This window comes from Eleutherodactylus coqui, chromosome 9 (assembly GCF_035609145.1).
Source record: "Eleutherodactylus coqui strain aEleCoq1 chromosome 9, aEleCoq1.hap1, whole genome shotgun sequence".
In the NCBI taxonomy this organism is placed as follows: Eukaryota; Metazoa; Chordata; class Amphibia; order Anura; family Eleutherodactylidae; genus Eleutherodactylus; species Eleutherodactylus coqui.
This window is the reverse complement of record NC_089845.1, coordinates 123,420,064-123,442,126: the sequence shown is the minus strand read 5'-3', so window position 1 is coordinate 123,442,126 and position 22,063 is coordinate 123,420,064. Positions and strand designations below refer to the sequence as shown.

General features: G+C 43.1%; 1 protein-coding gene across 1 annotated transcript in view; it reads right to left on the bottom strand.

Annotated features, from left to right (window-relative positions):
• Window positions 1-22,063, bottom strand: part of CNGB3 (cyclic nucleotide gated channel subunit beta 3) — a 140,690-nt gene that overhangs the window by 3,129 nt on the left and 115,498 nt on the right. The window contains exons 15-16 of the mRNA XM_066578879.1: window positions 17,954-18,100; window positions 10,258-10,435 (exon numbers count right to left, since the gene is read on the bottom strand). Of these exons, the coding sequence (XP_066434976.1) occupies window positions 10,258-10,435; window positions 17,954-18,100 (325 nt within the window). The remainder of the gene's footprint in view (window positions 1-10,257; window positions 10,436-17,953; window positions 18,101-22,063) is intronic.

The window sequence follows — 22,063 nt, the reverse complement described above, 5'->3', positions numbered from 1 at the left end:
GAACCAAAATATGGGAAACACTGTACCTATATAACCAAACACAGGGAAGGACCCTGCCTGAACACAGGGTGATCGCCCCGATAAGGATGGCCCTCACCATGTACCTCGGCCCCTAGTTGACCCTACGTGGGAAAGGGAAAACACAAGAAAAACAAAACTAGAAATGAAAACAAGCAGCCGGTAACTGAACACTCCAAGACCAAGGCTCTGAATGCTAGCTCAGCCAGATAGAGACTAAAAATCAACCGCAGTTCAGTATCAGGCCAGGTTAAATAGCCCTAGTAATTACCCACAGGTGCAACTAAGCACGTCACACCTAATACCATACCCACTGAGCCAGAATATATAGAAACATATCTAAAACCAGCACCAGATTTAGCAAGGCAGCAATTCCAGAACCGCCGAAACAATGAGCTTTTACAGATTCCCTGTGCTCTATGTAAATCAGCTTTAATCCGTCTGATGGTCAGTCTGTGTCAGGACTTAATAGGCAACATTAAAAATTACTATCTACTGCAATACTGGTGATAAAATCCCTTTTAGTATTGTAGTACATAGTACAAGCAGTCCCTTATGGGAACTGAAAAAATGTGGAAAGAGCTTTAATAGAATTATTAAAAAGTTAAAAAATAAAACCATTGAAATTCCACAAAAATCCGTTTTTCCATTTTTCCCATAAGAATCAAAACAATAAAAAGAACCCACATATTTGGTATCCCCATGTTCATAAAAGTCTGAACTATTACAATATCGCCCTATTTATCCCATGCAGTGCCAACAATAAAAAAAAGTAAAGAATGCTAGAAGTGTGTTTTTTTTTTTGTTATCCAGGCTGAAAAAAAAAAAAAAAACTACAGCTCATCCCACAAAAACAAAACCCCACACAGCCTGATAGATAAAAAAAATAAAACTGTTCAGAATAAGGCGATGGAAAGCAATATTTGTTTTGAAAAAGTTTCTTTACTCTTTAAGGCCGCCTGCAGACGAGCGGAAATCCCGCCGCGGGATTTCCCGCGGGATTTCCGCCGCTGAAAGTCTGCATAGGAGTGCATTACAATACGCACTCCTATGCAGACGGCCGCGGTTTGGCCGCGCGAAATCTCGCGCGGCAAACAAACCGCGGCATGTTCTAATTTTGTGCGGAGCACGCACTCACCTGGCCGCCGGCTCCGGTCTGCGCATGCGCCGGCTGCGCGGCAGCCGGCACATCAAAGAGCCGGGGCCGCCAGGCGCGGGTGAGTACGCGCTCGCCCCTGCAGGCTCTGGGGTCGGATCGCGCGGCGAGATTTCTCGCTGCCGGATCCGACCCGCTCGTCTGCAGGCGGCCTAAAAGTAGTAGAAAATAAAATAACTACACTCATTTTCAAAAAAATCAAGCACCTAGAAGGAGCTGTCAGAATCGCATGAAACGATATCTGTGTGATTGTATCATTGATATAAACGATTAGAAGATCAGGGAAAAAGGATAATTTATTGTGAAAAACTGACCCTGCTGGGCTGCTGCTAGCTTGGATACAAGTTGTGATACAGGGGCCATGGAGGCTCTAGTACCCTGTTGGGCCGCTTCTAACTTGGATGCAAGATGTGATAAGGGTGGGCATAGAGGCTCTAGTACCCTGTTGTACTGCCTTTAGCTTGGATACAAGATGTGATACAGGCAGGCATGGAGGCTCTAGTATCCTGTTGTACTGCCTCTAGCTTGGGTACAAGATGTGATACAGGCAGGCATGGAGGCTCTAGTAACCTGTTGTACTGGTTCTAGCTTGGATACAAGATGTGATACAGGGGGCATGGAGGCTCTAGTACTCTGTTGTACTGCCACTAGCTTGGATACAGGATGTGATACAGGTGGGCATGGAGGCACTAGTACCCTGTTGGGCTGCCTGTATGTAAAATGTGATACCAGGGGACATGAAGGGATACAGGTTCCATAATCTGTGGCATATCGATCCACATGTGCTGTAACTGAGCCTCTAGGCTGTTGAAGTTGGTTTCTCAGATGGTCCCATACATAATCTATTGGTGATAAGTCTGGTCACAAAAGTGTGGCAATGTTGTGGAAACATTTCTGTAATACCCTTTTGTGTGCGTCCGAGCATTATCCTGCTGGAAAATTCCTCATGAAAGCCACCATGAGAGGAACACATGTGGCTGCAAGATGTACTGAACATATTGTATTGGGCAAAATCTCTTTGCTTGCATAGCAGAGGCATGTCTAGTGGTCAACAAGCTCTACACAAGTGGAAAAAGAGATCCACTGCACAAAAGTAGCCTCTGAGAGCCTTTATAAAGGCCAAGTGGGGAACCACTTTTAAGGCCTCAGGTGACAAGACCGTTCATCTAATCCCACAACTCTAATCATTTGTATATCTCCCTGAGATATAACTGCATAACGAGTTTGCAGTAAAACGACTACTCCTTCTAGATGCTTGATTTTTTGGGGCAAAGAGTCTCTACAAATTTGGTATCGTCATATGGTCATCGGGATGACCCAAAGAATAAAGCGCACATGTCATTTTCAATGCACTGTGAACACCATAAACCCCCCCCCCCCTAAAATTATGCTAATTAATTTTTTTGCCATTTAACCTTACTTTTTTTTTTAAGTTCAGTTATATGGTATATTAAATGGTACCATTAAAAAAAGGCAACTTGTCCTTCAGAAAACAAGTCCTCATACATCTACGTTGACAGAAAAATAAAAAAGTACTGTTCTTGGAAGGTGTGAATGAAAAAATGACAATAAAATGATTTTAAAAAATCTCGGATCTTGAAGAGGATCATAAAAGTTTCTGAAGTTTCTGCTGGTGCAGTTTAATATTATGGTGTCATGGCTCACTGGCCATTTGGAGGATTGAGATCGGGTTGATGTCAGTGCTGACAAGTACACTTTTCTGCTGGTATGTTGATAAATCGGTTGACTGCGAGGGATATATCTTAGCCAGCCAATCAGCATTAGTTTGTACATATTTATTCCGGCTCCTCCTCTTAAAGGGACATTGGTTATACTCTTATTCTGGAGGCAGAGGCGTAACTTGAAGCTCCTGGGCCCCGATGCAAAACCTGTAACAGGGCCCCCAACTATAATGCTTTATTCATAGTACTGGGCTCCCTATATGGAGAAGAGAGGTCTTATGGGCCCCGAGGCTCCTGCGCCCGGGTGCAACCGCATCCCCTGCATCCCTCATAGTTACGTCAGTGTCTGGAGGTGTTTGTGGACTAGTTGGAAGCTCCTGGTCCAGTCCAGCCTTTCTGTCAAGATAAGTCAGTATGGTAATTTATTATCTCAGAAAAGACAGGGCTACCCCAGGTTCCTGATGTGGGGTCACCTCAATCATGGAGAGGGACCTGCTTTCAGTAAGGTCTTCTTGTATTAGTCGGTTAGAGTCAGATTATCTAATTCCCAATCTTTAGGCTTCATTATACTTTATTGTGTTATTAGTTTTTTCACTCTATATGTATATTCGTCCTGTTAGAACATAACAAATATGTCTGGCTCAGACGTAACACATGACTTATGACAGAGTAGACAAACAACAAACTATTCTTATAGACTTCTGTTACCAAACAGTATGAAATACCACCCAGCTAAAAAGTTGGATTTATTTTAGCTTAAAAGGAAAAATAGCAAAAAAATAAATAAATGATTGTGTCAAAGTGACTTGAATTAGCAATGCTATCAAACTATGGATGCTACAGTCTCTCCATAATCTCACTTATTATTAGGCTGCCAGAGAACACCGTCTCCCCAGCTCTTGGTTAGTCCCATATTATAATTCTTTTGCTTATGCAATCAGTCTTTTCTTCTGTTGCATTTGTGAATGGCTATCCATCATCTTTGCTGCGTGATGCATCTATCGACCTTTCTGTAGAAATGTATCACTAACAGCAGAATTATAATTTCCTCTCCATCTAAACTTCTCTTCTACGACCTTGGGCACCAGTCGGCTGCTGACCTTGGAAGCTTATACTTTAAAATGGGAAAGTTGGATTATGACTCATGCTGATATATTTTACTGAAATGGAAGAAATGCAAGACACTGAATAGTGCTGTGTGATACATTGTCAATCAAAAAGCTCTGTTCGTACATGGAGGTCAATGGATTTGTCCAGTGTAGAAAATGCATTGTCATATAACCTATTAGAGAATTCAAATTAACCTCTTAAAAGGACCATCCAGTTTTGGAATAAAATTCTGCCATGGGACCATAGAGAGTATAGTATCTATAGTTGTTTTCTTTATCGTCCCTCCGATCCACCAGTTCTGGTCCAGTTTTCTGCCTTTAAAGATGCCCGACACAGTCTTAAAACCACCTAATCCCCACAATACATTGGTAATGTTACACCTATAGTGCACTATACCTGAGCGCGATTGGCCAGAGCTCCTCATGTGATCAGCACTAGCCAATCAGAGAGCAGTACACAGTGTCCAATAGTTAGTTAGAAAGTTGCTGCAGCCATCTTGGATAACCAAAAAGAGGGCCCCAAACTAATCAGAGGGTTGGCAGTGAAGAACAACTGCAGGCAATATACCCTTCTCCTCCTCCTGTCCCAGGACAAAACTTCATTAACACTTACACTATAATCAGTCATAGCTCTATGCAGTTAGGTTGAGCTCCTATACTTTTATGGCGCAGTGATGGTGCTAGCTCAAGAGCTGTGCCCTTGCCATCATTTGGGGGTGCCATCTGCATTCCACAGCCAACACCTTACACTAATGGCTGGCGTCAGAAATCTAAATGGTTGACAGAAAGAAGGCTCTCTCTGTCACCCCAACGGCCCCATTCAATTCGATTGTGGGGTGCTAATGGGTTGCAAAGGCAGCCAGGAGCATAATAGCGGCATGAAGGCCTGACAATTCTACAATAATAGTCATAATACACTGCAATACAAAAGTTTGGCAGTGCATTATATGAGCAAACAAAGGATCGTATTTCCAATCCCCTACTAAAAAAAGTGGAAAATAAAAAAATTTCGAAGTCAACAAAAAGGAAAGCCATCTTCTCATTTATTTAGTACTTCACTTTTGTAACCACCTGTAGAATAAAATCATTATTTATCCTGCATAGGGAACATTGTAAACAAAAAATTAAAAATAACAATGCATAAATACATTTCTTTTTTGCTTATTTCCTTCACAAAAAAATGTAATAAATAGAGCAAAAAGTCAAAATTACCTCAACACTAATGAAAATTACATGCCATCCCACAAAAACCAGCCCTCATACAATTTTGTGAATGGAAAAATAAAAATGTTAGGGGTCTTTGAATACAGCAGTACAAAAAAGGAATTATTTTTTACAATGAAGTTTTTTATTGTGCTAAAGTGCAAAAATATAAAAAGAAAAACAATATAATTTTTGTATCTTTACAATCGTATGGACGCATACAAAATATGTATCCTGTCATTTATTCTGTACGGTGAACGTGTAAAAGCTAGAGTTGAGCGAACATACTCTGCTGAGCTTGATGCTCGTTCGAGCATTAGCGTACTCGATGGTGCTCGTTACTCAAACGAGCATCAAGCCGTGTTCGACCCCGCCCCAGTTTTTGGCTCCTCCCTGCTGTGATGTGCCTGTTTTGGCCCTTCGCTGCTGCGATGCATCGCGCATTATTGGCAATTTTTTTGGAGAGAGAGGGAGGGAGAGGGAGAGAGGGAAAGGGAGCGAGAGGGAGGGAGAGGGAGAGGGAGAGAGAGAACCTAGAAAGAAAAAAGCTCAGGACCCAGCATCCCACATACAAAAATTCTCAAGTCTCCCATTGTAGTCAATGGGGTTCGTTACTCGAGTAGAGCTCTCGAATTTTACAAAAAGCTCGAATAATGCGGAATCGAGGATTTGGGTGCTCGCTTATCTCTAGTAAAAGCAAAACCCAAAAACAATGGTGTAACTGATGTGTTTTTTCCCCTCAAAAAATTCATAAACATTATAAAATACATTATATATCCCAACATGCTGCCATTACATCATACAACCCCATTCTTGAGCAAACAATCCCTCGTGCAGTTATGTTGATGGAAAGATAATAAAGTCATGATTATTGAAATTGGGGGATAAAAAAATACTCCCGAATGTTGCACCGGTAATGGGTTCACCTCTTCAGGACCAGAGATTTTTATTTTTGTTTTTTCCTTCCCACCTTCCAAGAGGGATACGTTTTCTATTTTTCCATTGATATACAAGCCATATAAGTGCTTATTTTTTGCAAAACGAGCTGTATTTTTTAATAGTACTCTTTATTGTACCATATAGTGTATGAAAAAACTTGAAATGCTGAAGTAGGGAGAAATAAACAAAATACCATTGTGCCATTCTTGGGATGTTTTCCTTTTCACAGCATCCATACACTGAAAATAACATATGGATTTTGTTGTATGGGCAGTATGAATACGATGATACCAAATTTATAGAGTTTTTTAAATGTTTTTCTATTTTTAAAAAGTAAATATGTTTTCTTAAACAAAAGTTGCTTTCAATCGCCGTATTCAGAGACATGTAACTTTTTTTTGTCATTTGGGCTGTGAGAGCTTATTTTTTGCAAGATGTGTTGTCATTTTTGTTTTACTGGTACCATTTTGGGAAAAATAATCAAAGTTAGACTAAATAGAGATAATGAGAACTGACATCACTCACCCAACACTACACACTCAGCCCCCGGAAAGGCAGAGACACTACTAAAACCTGGTCCGGCCTGAAAGCAAGCCGAAGATCTTGCATTGAAATAAATATTCAGATTCTATGGTATTTTGCTCTGGAGGCCTCCCATTACTCTTGACCTTCTTCAAGATGTTTCTACACCATGATTGGAGTCACCTGGGGAAAATACAGCTTACCGGACATAATTTTAAAAGACACACCCCTATCTATATAAGGTCTCACAGCTCACAATACACATCAGGGCCAAACTAAAGCCATGAGGATGAAAGAACTCAATAGTATTTTTCTGGAAAACCCCTTTAATGCTAGAGGTTTGGAGCAACAGGAACAGTAATCCACTTTCACTTGGCTATTTCTGGCTGTCCCATAGACCTTGAATGAAGTGGTATAATGCATGTTTGACTGGTGCTTCTTTTGAGGTCCTCCTCACCATAGAACTTCGGACTTAGCGGTAGACCTGGTATTTCTTGTTTAGTGATCAGCGGAGATCCCACTGCTCATATGTTTATCATCAATCTTGTCAGTAGGTGTTAAATGAGTGGGTGGGATGGGGGCAGAGCTAAGCTCCAGACCCCTCCCTGTCCCTTGTCTGCAGCCAGCAGTGGTAGAAGGCGGGACGGTCCGGAACTTAGCTCCGCCACCATCCCGCACCCTCCCATTTCAATCAGCCGGAGGGAAGGAAAGAAGAGAGAGAAAGTTTATCAGTCACGCAGCTAAACTCCCTCCCACCTCCCTTCTACGGCCACTGTCATTGGCTCCCATAGGAGTCTATGCAGCAGCCGACGTATTCCGGCCTAAAAGATAGTTCCAGGACTATCTTTTGGGCCTGACGTAAAAGCGCCCGGCACTATATCGGCCGAGCACTTTTACGTCACGGGAATACGGCCATGTGATCTGATGCATTGGAATCCAATGATATTTCGCTCGTGGGAAAGAGCCCTAATAGTAAGTTGAAGGGGTTATCCAGGTTTTTAAAATTGATGGCGTATCCTTACCACTGATCATCAATAATCTTGTATGTGTGTGAGTCTAACTCTTCGCACCGCAGCTGATTAGCTGCTTAGAGCTGCAGAGCCCTAGAAAGTGTTGTGACCTTTTTGTTGTGTATATTGCTCGATACTGCACAACACTGTACTTGTAGTTGCAGCTGTGCTGGGTATTTGCTACCTTGCAATGCAGGCCATCAATGCACACAATCAATTTTAACCCTTTTAACCCCTTCCCTCCCCATGACGTAAGGGTACGTCATGGGAGCGGGGTACATCCCGCAAAATGACGTACCCTTACGTCATATGGATAGCCCGCTCCCTCTGTGACTTCAGCCGGGTCTTGCAATATAATTGCGAGAGCCCGGCTGGTTGCTATGGCAACATTACACCAAATACCGGCATCCTGTATTGCCATTGCCTAAGATCGCTATAATAAGCGATAAGGCATGGCAGGAGAGAAGTCCTGCTATGCCTTATCGTAGCGATCTACAGTCCTACAGTGTAAGTCCCTCAGAGGGACACAGATGGTGTAAAAAGAAGAGAAAAATAAAGTACAAAAAATAAAAATGTAAAAAACCCCCCTTTTTATGCTTTTTCTCATATTAGCATAAAAAAATTTAAAAAATTTAAAAATCCCACATATTTGGTATCGACGCGTCCGTAACGACGCGTACAATACATTGGACATGCTATTTATCCTGCACGGCAAAAAGCCTTTAAAAAAACGCTAAAAAACTGAGGCAAAATGTTAATTTTGTAGTATTTTGTCTCCAAAAAATGCAATAAAAGTGATTAAAAAAAAATGTATGTACCCCAAAATGGTACCAATAAAAACTACAGCTTGTCTCGCAAAACATAAGCCCTCATAGAGCTCCGTCCATGGAAAAATAAAAAAGTTTTGGGATTTTGAATGCAGCGATTCAGAAAAAAAAAAATTCCAAAAAAAAGGCTTTTTATTGTGGAAAAGCCTAAAAAATATATAGGTATTTTGGTATCATTGTAACCGTAGCGTCCCGCAGAAAAAAATGTAGTGTGTCATTTATGCTGCATAATCAACGCTTTATAAAAAAAAAATTTAAAATCTATGGCAGAATTGATGCGATTTCTCTCCCTATGATCATAAAAAAAATTAATAAAAGTTTTACAATATAGTCGATGTATCCAAAAATGGCACTGATAAAAACTACAGTTCGCCACGCAAAAAACAAGCCCTTTTACGGCCGTGTCGGTGGAAAAATAAAAAAGTTATGGCTTTTGAAAAATGGAGATGAAAAAATAACAAAATAGGCCATGTCCTTAAGGGGTTAAATGCTTTTACCATAATTTCTCTACAGAGCTCATTGCATGGGGACCATAATTGTTACTGTGTTCATTCACCATAAATTGCACAACGTGTACACCAAGTCTTGTGATAGTTAGCTAGTGGTAGTCAGGGCTGTAGGACAAAATGTTAAAGTCATTCAACATTTACCAACTGTTTATTGTCCTTACATAAGTGTATTCTCTGTTTGTATGCCCAGTGTCCGCTTTGTATCCTGAACCCTATGTTGCACCACCACCCATGACGGGCCTTCAGCGTCTCAGGGACAGTCCATAGAGCTGCCAGAGGCTGAGTCTGGGTTCACAAAGTGCGGTTTTGCCGCAGTTTGCCGTTGCATATCTGCACTGCGGCAAATACCCTGAAACAGCTGTCTGTACATGGAGTCTGGCTTTACTTTTAATTCCCAGTCATTGTTACAAGGCTTGTATAAAGAGTCTGACTTTGGCTTGAAGGAATGCTGCCTTCCAATAGGTGGCACTGTGGAGGATTTATTCCATCTCCCTTATTTGCATATTACCCAGAGGAGCTGGAATGGCATTTGAGTATCCCCACTCACTGTCTAGGTGCTCTCCCTAAGGAGAAAATTTCTGGCCCCTGAAGAGAATTCTTAACACCTTAGCAGACAAGAAGTTTATAAGGCTGTATATTATATATAGATGTTTTTTCTCTCACTGATTGCTCATTAAAGAGGTTGTCCCGCGGCAGCAAGTGGGGTTATACACTTCTGTATGGCCATATTAATGCACTTTGTAATATACATCGTGCATTAAATATGAGCCATACAGAAGTTATTCACTTACCTGCTCCGTTGCTAGCGTCCCCGTCGCCATGGTGCCGTCTAATTTCAGCGTCTAATCGCCCGATTAGACGCGCTTGCGCAGATGGGTCTTTTCCCTTCGGCTCGGTCCTGATTGGCTGGAATCGGCACACGTGACGGGGGCGGAGCTACGTGATGATGCGTACAAGGGGGCGGAGCCAGAACGCCGCGGCTGCCGAGCTGAGCCGAAGGGAAAAGACCCATCTGCGCAAGCGCGTCTAATCGGGCGATTAGACGCTGAAATTAGACGGCACCATGGCGACGGGGACGCCAGCACTGGAGGGGGTAAGTGAATAACTTCTGTACGGCTCATATTTAATGCACGATGTATATTACAAAGTGCATTAATATGGCCATACAGAAGTGCTGAACCCCACTTGCTGCCGCGGGACAACCCCTTTAATAAATATATAATTAGCTATAGATGAAAATATACACTGGCTGCATCTTGTATTCTGATCTGTCATTTCTTACCTCCATGGCCCGTCGCTGTTTTATTATATTTAAAAAGCGGAATCCAGGTTTGTGAGAGGTAGACGACATTAAGTTTTTGAGAAGTCGAGGAGTGCCTTCTTTAGTGGGTATCAGGTGGGTAAAGCCCTTCTGAACAACTGCGGGTGCCGTTGGCTTTCCTTTATCCTTCAGTAATTTCCTGTAGTGTTAAAAGATGACATTTATTTATTTCATACCTTTAGAAATTAGCATATTTATATATTTAGACATGAGCACAGGCTGGTTTCATATCTGTTCCCCCCCCCCCCCCTCTCTGAAGAGCTTGTCTGATACACCCCAGGTAATATCACAAGGATATTGTACTGACTGAGAAAATGACTAGTCTGAGAATTCATAAACCTAAGTAAATCTGAGCTGGTCAAGATTGAGCTCACATGACCATGTAAGGAGGAGGAAGGCAGGAGTTTCATATGGAAAGGAGTAACAAACCAAGGTAATACTAGCCAACTTATATATACTGGGGGGACAGTTACAAAGTGAAGGAAAAACATTTCAGCAGAGTGGCCCTTTAACTGTCTAGTTCACAGCCTTAGACTACATAGTAGGAACACTACTGAAAGCAATATACAATGGTAAAACCAAATTGAAACACTTATAGTTAATCTCCAGGCAATTTATTTTACCGATAGTACATGTACTACGAGAAACCAAGAGATCTAGCTTCCATGTCTAGGCCCCTGCAGCAATTTTGGTGCTGGGTATGTGCTATACAACACATATCTCAGCAGTGCTGGCCTTAGGTTAGATGGCGCCCTCTTTAGAATTGTTTTTGCCCCCCAACCTCCATCATGAGAAATGAAACAATATATATTGCACTGACAGGCAATCTGCCTGTATTCTGTTCGTGTGGAAAGCACCAAGATAGCAGAATACCCACACTAGAACAGCTCAGTGGATACATGCTGTACCAGAAGCAAGGTCATAACTTAAACACAGCCCTAGAACCAAGCTCCCTACATAAATATAGCACCATACTTAAAGGGGTTGTCCCGCGCCGAAACGGGTTTTTTTTTTTTCAATAGGCCCCCCGTTCGGCGCGAGACAAACCCAATGCATGTGTTAAAAAAAAAAACAACATTTAGTACTTACCCGAATCCCCGCGCTGCGGCGACTTCTTCCTTACCTTACTAAGATGGCCGCCGGGATCTTCACCCATGATGCACCGCGGGTCTTCTCCCATGGTGCACCGTGGGCTCTGTGCGGTCCATTGCCGATTCCAGCCTCCTGATTGGCTGGAATCGGCACACGTGACGGGGCAGAGCTACGAGGACCAGCTCTCCGGCATGAGCGGCCCCATTCACCAGGGAGAAGACCGGACTGCGCAAGCGCGTCTAATCGGGCGATTAGACGCTGAAATTAGACGGCACCATGGAGACGGGGACGCTAGCAACGGAACAGGTAAGTGAATAACTTCTGTATGGCTCATAATTAATGCACAATGTACATTACAAAGTGCATTAATATGGCCATACAGAAGTGCTGAACCCCACTTGCTTTCGCGGGACAACCCCTTTAAGCTCAGTATATACATACATGTACAAGCAAAAGAACAAGCTCGTAATATAAATGCACTCCTATAACTAAACTCATAACATAAATACAGCCGTAGAACCAAGTTCATAACATAAATAAGGCCCAGACCCAAACTCATAACATAAAACGACCCTAGAACTAATCTCAAGTACATGAATACAGCACTAGAACAAAGCCTAGTTCATAAATACAGCACAATCTAACCTTAATACCCTGTTTTCCTAAAAATAAGACCCACTCCGAAAATAAGCCCTAGCCTGATTTTTTGGGGGGGATTTTCAGGGGGGGGGGGGCTTGAAATATAAGCCCTACCCTAAAAATAAGTTCTAGTTACATTAAAAAAATATTACCTAGCATGCTCGGTCCAGGTCCCTCCCACTGCTGTCTAGAGCCCTGACACAGATCTCACAGTGCCTGGCCGCCCACACAAGATCACTTCCTGGTTACAGCATTTATAAATCCCACCTTCACGAAGCGATGGCTTTGACTGGTTTATTGAGCGCTGCAATGATTGGTTGAGCAGCACTCAATTATAAATCCCGCCTCCATGATCCGATGGCTGTGATTGGTTCTTCAAGTACTGTGGCTCTGCTAATCAATGCAGCACTCAAAGAACCAATCACAGCCATTACTTTGTGGAGGTGGTATTTATGAATTTCGCAACCAGGAAGTGATCCTGTGTAGACGGCCAATGAATTCAGGAACCGCACCAGGGCTCTGGAGAGCAGTGGGGGGGACCTGGACCGAGCCTGCTAGGTAAGTAAAATAAGTCACTCCCTGAAAATAAGCCCTAGTACCTATTTTGGGGCCAAAAATAATATAAGATAGTGTCTTATTTTCAGGAAAACAAGGTACATATATACAATACCAGGAGAAAATAGAGCCAGGATGAGGATGGTTCTTCAAACAGAGGCGGGGCAGAAATCTATCTGGGATGATTTAGGGAATCCTGCACTGAGCAGGGGGTTGGACCAGATGACCCTGGAGGTCCCTTCCAACTCTACCATTCTAGGATTCTCGATTAGATCTCATTCTCTTGTTACGATGTCCGACTTATTGTTGGGATGAGGTAGGTTCTAGACTACTCTTGTGCCTGCACTGAGTACAGCTTGTTCTATTACATACTTTACCATTCTATGATTCATGTAACTCCACCAAATGCTGTTGCACAAAGAAGATCATCTGCCCAAGCGGACCTAAAAGGGGTGTTCGCTCCCGTCTACATCTGCCTGGTAGCTTCTCCTACAACCTTGTGACCCATGTGATCACATAGGTCACATGCTGCTAAGGCCTGCCATGTATCTCAGCCTTGATGTGTGACAAACCGCTTATTGTCCAGCCCTCTTATGCAATTGCGAAAAGGATGTGAAAAAAACTGATATGGAGGCACAACCCTCTAAGTTACTAGAAGATGAAGATCAAGGTCCAATGTGTGATAGTAAAAGCACTTCTTTTTTATTTTTTCACAAATTAAAAACCAGCAAAAAACAGCTAAAGCACTTCTTTCTCCCCTGTCCTCCTGCACACAGGACCTCCGACACATCCAATACACCTTTGGAATTGTGTCACCCCCAGGCATCCTGTTGTCCTATCCAGCCGAACTGACGAAGGGGTTCATCCCCGAAACGCGTATTCTATTGCTGGTTTTTAATTTGTGAAAAAATAAAAAATAAGTGCTTTCACCATCACACGTTGGACCTTGATCTTCATCTTCTAGTAGCTTAGAGGGTTGCGCCTCCATACCAGTTTTTTTCACATCCATTTCGCTACACTCACACCCACACTGGTGGAGTGTCATATGGTTGGCAGCACCTCCACCATTCAAAATACTCCATCATTGGAAACACTTTATACTCCAGAAATATTCCACCACCCTCACTGGGTCTTGCTCCACCCTCCTTTTTCATTTCTTTTGCTCACTCATATGCAATTGGCCAATAGGCATTTATTCATTTTATTGGACCTCCACAACCAGATGCATGATGGCTATGGCTCTTAGCTCTAGGTTATGGAGAAGATCACAAGCACAAGTGTGATGGGCTCAGTCTATCAGGATAGCCATGGTTTTTAGGTTGCTTTAGAGATGGCTTCCTCATCAGGATCTATAGGGCATCTTTCCCTGTGAAGTATGGTACTCTGCATAGCCATACAGTACATGGTCTTTCCCCATTGAGTTCAATGGATGCCATGTACAGTAATATCACATTTCCTCTTCAGCGTTATTTGACCCAGTGATACCAGTTGATCTCCATGGGATATATCAGGTCATTGTCAAAGGGGCTACAAAATATAAAGGAGTTATCCAAACTCTTTTAATTCCATTCAGATGTAGTATTTAAAGACTGAACACTTTGTGTCCTGTTTTTAAAACTTTCTCTATATGTTCTTATATTTTTTCAGCTATGATTCTTAAAGTTACTGAATTGGCATCCAAGGTGCAGCGAGATTGAAGGTGAGATTACAAGTATTGATCTGAGTTTACTAGAAGAGATGCTTTGTGAAAGATTCAATCCATTCTCTTTGTGCCCGAGTGAGCAATTTGTGTGAGATCATTGCTTTTGTCCTTTTCTAAATATAACACCTCTAACTTCCTATGATAACAAATACGCCTTCTGTAAACTGTAAGAACATTACATAGATCTAATACTCAATACTGGAATGCTGAGACATGTGAATATTGCATGCCGATACTGTATGAGCCTTATTATATGCTGTCCACCAATAATATATATAAGGGGCTAGGGTCTTATTTCTATGGTATGAAGGTCAGAAGACGGGGTTAGTATTGGACCCATGTATAAAGGTGATTGTTTCCATTTAGTGGGCTTTGGTATACTTCAGTGCATTTCTTGCACTCGATCACATCAAAACTGAAATCTCTTCTTTTTATATTAGATAAAATAGGTGGTGACTAAGGACTAATATGAGAACTATTGACCTAGGTGCTGGAAAAAAAAGATAAGACAGGGAAAGAAAACTTTTTCAGAGTTTCAGAGTTCAACTGAACTTTTACTGTACTTTACAGTATAATTCTATCCCTGAGTGAGGATGTGTGGTTTTAGGATAGGGGATAACTTGATGATTGGTGGAGGTCTCACTTCTGAGACCCCTGCCGATATCAAGAACAGGACGCCTATGTCCTGCTCTCCTGTCACTACGGGGGTTGCTCCACTCCCCGCAGTGATGTCACTCTGAATGGTATTATATGGATGTTTGTACTGAGTTTGCACTCAATAGAGTCAGTACACCTACAGTAACTATAAACTCAAAAGTAGTGTTGAGCGAACGGAAACAGTCGAACTTTATTTAAGGTCAAACTCTGCTAAGAGTTTGGTTCGATAGGAACCTGAACCTTGGGTGGTTTCTCTGGACTAAATTTGCTAATGGAAAAAGATGGAAGAAGAAGAAAAATGAAGAAGAATCAGAAGGAAGAAGAAGAAAAAAAATAAGGAGAGACCAGAACGAAAAAAGACAAAATATCTTTCCTTTTTTTCCCTTCTTTTTTTCTTCTTCTTTTCCCTTCTTTCTTTCCTTCATTGACTTTACCTTGGCGACAGCTCAAAAGTACTCAGATACACTCCTATGTGAACTAGGAGTGTTATACAGGGCTTTTATGGCTCTTGGACAGTGTTATATAGCAGTTTTAGGGGTATTGACGAAGTCCTGGATCGGTTTGAGCTAATTCAGACTAAGGCTTTTTTCTCATGAGCTTATATCGGCCCACCGTTTTCATGGTCGGCTGATATACACTGTGATCTGATGCATTGGATTCCATTGCATCAGATCACATGGCTGTATTCTTGTGACGTAAAAACGCCCGGGCTGGCCAATATAGCGCCGGGCGTTTTTAAGTCGGGCCCAAAAGATAGTCCTGGAATTATCTTTTGGGTCGGAATATGTTGGCCGCTGCATGGGCTCCTATAGGAGCGTGGCTGCTAAACTCCCACCCTCTGGTCTCCTCCCCACTTGCTCTTTGCAATGGGAGGGGGCAGGATGGGGCGGAGCTAGGCTCCATCACGCCCCCTTCCATTGCAAGGAGCGAGTGGGGAGGAAAGCAGATGTCAGCCTGTGCTGGGGAGGGGAAAGGGGTGACGGCATGGTAGCCTTGGCGTATATGCGCCAGGGCCCTTGCTGTGTGAATGGGCGCACAAACATTAGATTTATGCGCCCGTTCAGGAGCTTTAAGGTCACAGATGGTAGCATATATCGGCCGACCATGAAAACGGCAGCCGATATACGCTCGTGGGAAAGAAGCCTCAGCCAAACTTTTTTAGTGAATCGGCTGATTCAAACTTTTCAAAAGTTCACTTAACACTACTCACAAGCATAACTTCTAGCATATTACAGCGCCAGGGCGGAATAGTACCTTTTTCATTAAGAATATTACAGTATCATTGCATATAAGGAATGAGAAAAGCCAAACACCGTGCCAGGAAAATCACTGTTTAACAGTTTTCGACTGGAACAGTTCACTTATTATCAAAGGCTTTTCTCATACTGAGGTCTGTGACTTTCCATGAATGAATGTTTGTGCAGGATGTAGAGCTGCTCATGTCAGCTTCATTTTTTCCTCATTTTACAATGATTCATAATTAACAGCTTGAGGACCCCCAATAGGTCATGACTGAAAATTTCCTTAATCATGAATTGGTAAATTATACTAATTGAATGGCTGAGTAATTAATGATCTGACATGTTCTCATAAAATTATTACAAGGCCTGTTGTGAAATGAAATGCTAGCACAATACAGGATTAATGTTTCATCATTACTTGTACTCTGTTCAATAAGTAGAAATGCCTTCCATGGGTGCGAACCTGCAGGCATTATAGACAGCCCTGAAAATATAATGTAGTGTTTATAGAGAGCACTATCAGGCGCATTCACATTTGAGAAGACGAGGAGTGCCTTCTTTAGTGGGTATAAGGTGGGTAAAGCCCTTCTAAACAACTGCGGGTGCAATTTTATTTATTGAATTGGCTGGTCACGAGGTACCGACCTCACTGGATGCCCTAATCTCTCTGACCACGAGAATTGACCTTCGCTTCCAGGAGAGGTCTGAGGAGGCTACCCAGGAGAGGAGGTCGATTTGTCTGGCTTCTAGGTTCCAGACAGCTTTCTGCTCTGTCTACTACCCTCTTGTCTAGTGACTCGGAGCCCATGTAGGTTGATTGGCTCAAACTAACAGAGGAAGAGTGCATGCTTAGATGCTTAAAAAATCTGTGCATTTACTGTAAAGCGCTGGACCATCTAGCCTGTCCTCTTAAACCGGGAAACTCCTCAGCCTAGGGTCAGTTAGAGAGGGTATTATTAGGTTGGCAGCTCAGACCTATCTGTCTCTGTCCGTTTCTGGCAGACGTGGGCGTTGTCCTGCTTTTTCTATAACTTGAATTGCTGCATACATCTCTCCAGCACTTCACTAGTTACCTACTACAGCGCTTCTACCTCAGCTGTAGGGCATTGGTAATTACCTCCCTATTTAGCTCAGCTGGGAACCCTACATCTTTGCCTTAGTGCTGCTGTGTGTATGCTTCTGACTCCCAGCATAGGTCTCATCTCTGTCTTCTTATCTGTGCTTATCCTGCACTTTATCAGTGCTCATTTGTTTGCTGCGCTACAGTCTTTGTATGCCTCCTGTCTTGGATCCTGTTACCTGTCTCTCAGCCTTGTCCGGGTACGCTTCTCCTTTTGCTCTTCCGTTCCTGCACTATTCAGTGTCCCGTCAGGGTTCGTCAGGTCCTAGAGGTAGACCGTAAGTTCGTTCTTATCAGAGCGCCTACCCTGCTTTTAGGCAGGGTTTCCCCTTATCTCCCTGACTAGTGTAGGGCAAGGTTTTCCATCATATTACTTCTCACCGGTCTGTTTCTCATCGCCTGGTACCGAAGCCTCTGATCACCAAGGGTCAGCTGCTAATCTTGCCTGAAATGGTTCTACGCCAAGACTGGTAGCTTGACTCAGTGGGTCCACACTAGCGGTCCCCAACAGGTATTTAGTGAGTATACTGAAAAGATTCACAATCCCAAAACTACTTTTTTTCTTAGCAAATCTGAACATTTGTTGAGAAAAGGACATAAAATAATATACAGTATATAGCATTATTACTTTTATATAATAGTACAACATACTTGGCTTTCTTTGTAAGTAGCTTTTTCGAATCTGGATAGTGAACTAAAATTTCACCGAGGCTCTTCTTATCCAGAATGAAAAGATTTGCAAATCCATGGGCCACGACATTAGCAGTTCTGCGGTTTCCTCCTCCAACAGCTAGGAGACTGAAAGAAATGTCAGGACTTGATGTAATGAAAAATAAGAAAGGTGAGAGCACAGCTCTAGGACTTCTAAGAACAATACAACATGTATGAAATATATTTTTTAACATAAACTGTAACATACATACCCAAAGAACAAATTCCTATATGCTAGTTACATACATTTTAAATAACATAGCCGGAGGATAAGTTATTAGCATGCCATTAAAATGTAACTGGTAATCAAAACCTTAAAAGATAGTGGCTATAACAGAAAAAGACACACATAAACCACATTCTATATACGGTACATTCTATGTTCTCCTTTGGAATCTTGAGACTGCTATAGATCATCAGTAAATCTGAACTGCCATGACTTGGAAACCCTTTGTAAGGAGCAAAGGAGTTGCCAAGACTACTAGGGTTTATTTATGGTTGTATACATAAATTAACCAAAATAGTCTCAGCAATTCCGGTGCTTCGTACAAAGAGTTTCCAAGTCATGGCAGGTCAGATTTACTGATGATTAGAAATGAGTGAGCATACTCGTCCGAGCTTGATGCTCGTTCGAGTATTAGGGTGCTCGAGATGCTCGTTACTCAAGACGAGCACCACGCGGTACTCGTCTTGATTAAACGAGCACTGACCATTGAATTCAATGGAGCCGGCAATACAGCCGGCTCCATTGAAAGCAATGGGCTGCCGACGAGCGCAGGATGAATTTTCGGGAAGGGCTCAAAAATATAAGCCCTTACCTGAAAATCATCCTAAAATGTGTAAAAAAAAAATGTATACTCACCTTTCCGCTGCAGCCGGAGTTCAGCCGCGTCTGGCCGGCAGTTCTCCTAAACCGCTCTCTGTAGTATTCAGCAGCCTGGGATTTAAAATCCCCGCCTGCTGAATAAGCTGCCTCTGATTGCTCACAGCCTCACCAATCAGAGGCAGCTCTCACTCACACCCATTCATGAATTCATGAATGGGTGAGTGCTGCCTCTGATTGGCTCAGCGCAGCTGTCATTCAGCTGAGAGCTGCCCCTGATTGGTCCCTGCGCTGAGGCAATCAGAGGCAGCACTCACTCACCCATTCATGAATTCATGAATGGGTGTGAGTGAGAGCTGCCTCTGATTGGTGAGGCTGTGACCAATCAGAGGCAGCTCATTCAGCAGGCGGGGATTTTAAATCCCCGGCTGCTGAATACTACTCAGAGCAGTTCAGGAGAACTGCCGGCCAGACGCGGCTGAACTCCGACTGCAGCGGAAAGGTGAGTATGCATTTATTTTTTTTTTTTACACATTTTAGGATGATTTTCAGGTAAGGGCTAGAGATGAGCGAGCGTACTCGGATAAGCGGTACTCGCTCGAGTAATTGGCTTTATCCGAGTACCGCTGTGCTCGGGGCTAAAGATTCGGGTGCCGGCACGGAGCGGGGAGCTGCAGGGGAGAGCGGGGAGGAACGGAGGTAAGATCTTTCTCGCCTTCTCTCCCGCCCGTTCTCCCCTGCTCCCCGCTGCGACTCACCTGTCAGCCGCAGCGGCACCCGAACCTTTAGCCCCGAGCACAGCGATACTCGGATAAAGCCAATTACTCGAGCGAGTACCGCTTATCCGAGTACGCTCGCTCATCTCTAGTAAGGGCTTATATTTTTAAGCCCTTCCCGAAAATTCATCCCGCACTCGCCGGCAGCCCATTGCTTTCAATGGAGCTGGCTGTATTGCCGGCTCCATTGAATTCAATGGGCTAACATCGTTCTTCTCTGACACAGCTGTTACAGCTGTGGCAGAGGAGAACAATCTTTATGCTGACAGTGCGGGGGGGGGGGGGGGTCTCACTCTTGCCACTATTGTGGCTTAATAGTGAGACCTCGGAGCCTGAAATGCAGCCCTGCATGTTGCTCCTCGCCTGCCCTATCCATTTCTGTGTTTTTTACATGACTTTGGTGATTTGCTAAGATTTTCACAAATGAAAACCTTAGCGAAGCACCAGTCATATACAAAAATGCTCGAGTCGCCCATTGACTTCAATGGGGTTCGTTACTCGAAACGAACTCTCGAGCATCACTGAAAGTTCGACTCGAGTAACGAGCACTCGAGCATTTTGGTGCTCGCTCACCTCTACTGATGATCCATAGCCATCTCAATATTTCAAAGGAGAGTATAGGGATTCATCACTCATCCTATTTTGCCCCAATCGGGACCCTAAAACTGGCCACAGGGTGCCTGACCTGAGAAGGGCGACCTTGACTGGAAGCTGCCCCTTACAGAATTGGTGAAACTATTTTGATTTATTTATGTCTATACATATTTTGTATATCTGCATGACTTTGTCTATTATAAATGCTACTTTTTAAACATTTTGATTCAAAATTGTTTTAATGGTATACCGATGTTTATGATACTAGTAGGAAGCCTGTCTCACGACGGAAAATTATTCTGTCAAATTATAATAGTTATAATGCAAAGGCGTCAGCTATTTCGAAAACACAAAATACTTAGGAAAAACTAACATGGAGTTTCCTTTGTGTGTTGCCTACTTTTGTAGACACTTTTGGAATTTAGATGATGTGAGACATGAAGTTTGTTGTACAAAACGGGCCATAAAAACTTAGCCCTCATGTCCATTGGAAAATTCGGGCCCACACGGCTTCCCCGTGCAGAATCCCACAGTGGGTCCCTCCTGGCCCGCAGACATGAGGTCAAGAAATATATTATATTTACCTGTCCGGATGCTGTGGGTCTCCCCTCCGTCGCGGCCAGATCTTGCATCTTTTGCCCGGCAGATGTGCTTTGGCACACCGGCAGCGTGCCGCGCACGCGCCACGTACACTTTCTTTTTTTAAACTCCTGCTTTCCGGGGGTCCTGTGGCACAGCACAATAACAGCTGCAGGTGTGTTGCGGGAGCCCGCCATGCGGGAAAACCACACAAAGATGGAGCGCCAGGGAAAAATGACATCCGCAGGTATTTAATGACCTGCGGGTGTCCAATAATTCCCTATGGCCATGGATCACGTGTGCGGGAGACCCGCGGGGATTTACTAATTCCATTTTCCCCGTGGACATTGGACCTTAGCCTGGCACCGCACTCTTATGAAAACTGTCTAAAAGAAAATCTTTGTTGCCCATAGCAACCAATCACAGCGCAGCTTTCATTTTACCTCAGCAGTATGAGAAATGATTGTTGTGGTTTTGGTCAACAAAACGGATTTTCTTTTAGACAGCTTTCATAATAGTGTGGTGCTGGGCTACTTTATGGTGACCCACCCTGTAGATGCTATGGTGATGATGAGTTATTATGAGGCATGGTGTGCAGTTACATAATACATACACATGAGGGCAGATTGGTTTTGATAATAATAAACCGAACCACAACAAAGATGTATATATGAGTTCTCCTTCAATGGAAGTGTTCAAACAAAGGCTGTACAGACATCAGTCTGGGGTGATTTAGTGAATCCTGCACTGATCAGGGGGTTGGACCCGATGACCCTGGAGGTCCCTTCCAACTCTACCATTCTAGGATTCTATATTAGATCTCATTTTCTTGTTGCAATGTTTGACTTATTGTTGGGATGAGGTAGGTTCTAGACTACTCTGGTGCCTGCACTGAGTACAGCTTGTTCTCTATTACATACATTTTAAATGACTGTTTTTCAGAAAATTGGTGTAAGTGCCTTGATAACTTTTCCCTGTAAAATTTGACAGAGCCTGTATGGTAGTGCATGCGTGTACTGCCATGGTGACCCTGTGCTGCACATGAGCCATTAGACCACGTTCACATGGCCAAACTTTCCTCGGATTTACAAGTGCCACTATTTTTGCTTAATAAGACAAGTTACTTTCTTAATTATTACTCTCTAAGGCAGATCCAACTTGAGGACTCGTGTGCATGCACTGATTATGTCGGTCTTCTATGAAGCCATAATAGAGTTTTTTCAGAGTTACATGAGGCCTCTACTGTTCCTCCATGTGCAACAAAAAAACATATTGGGC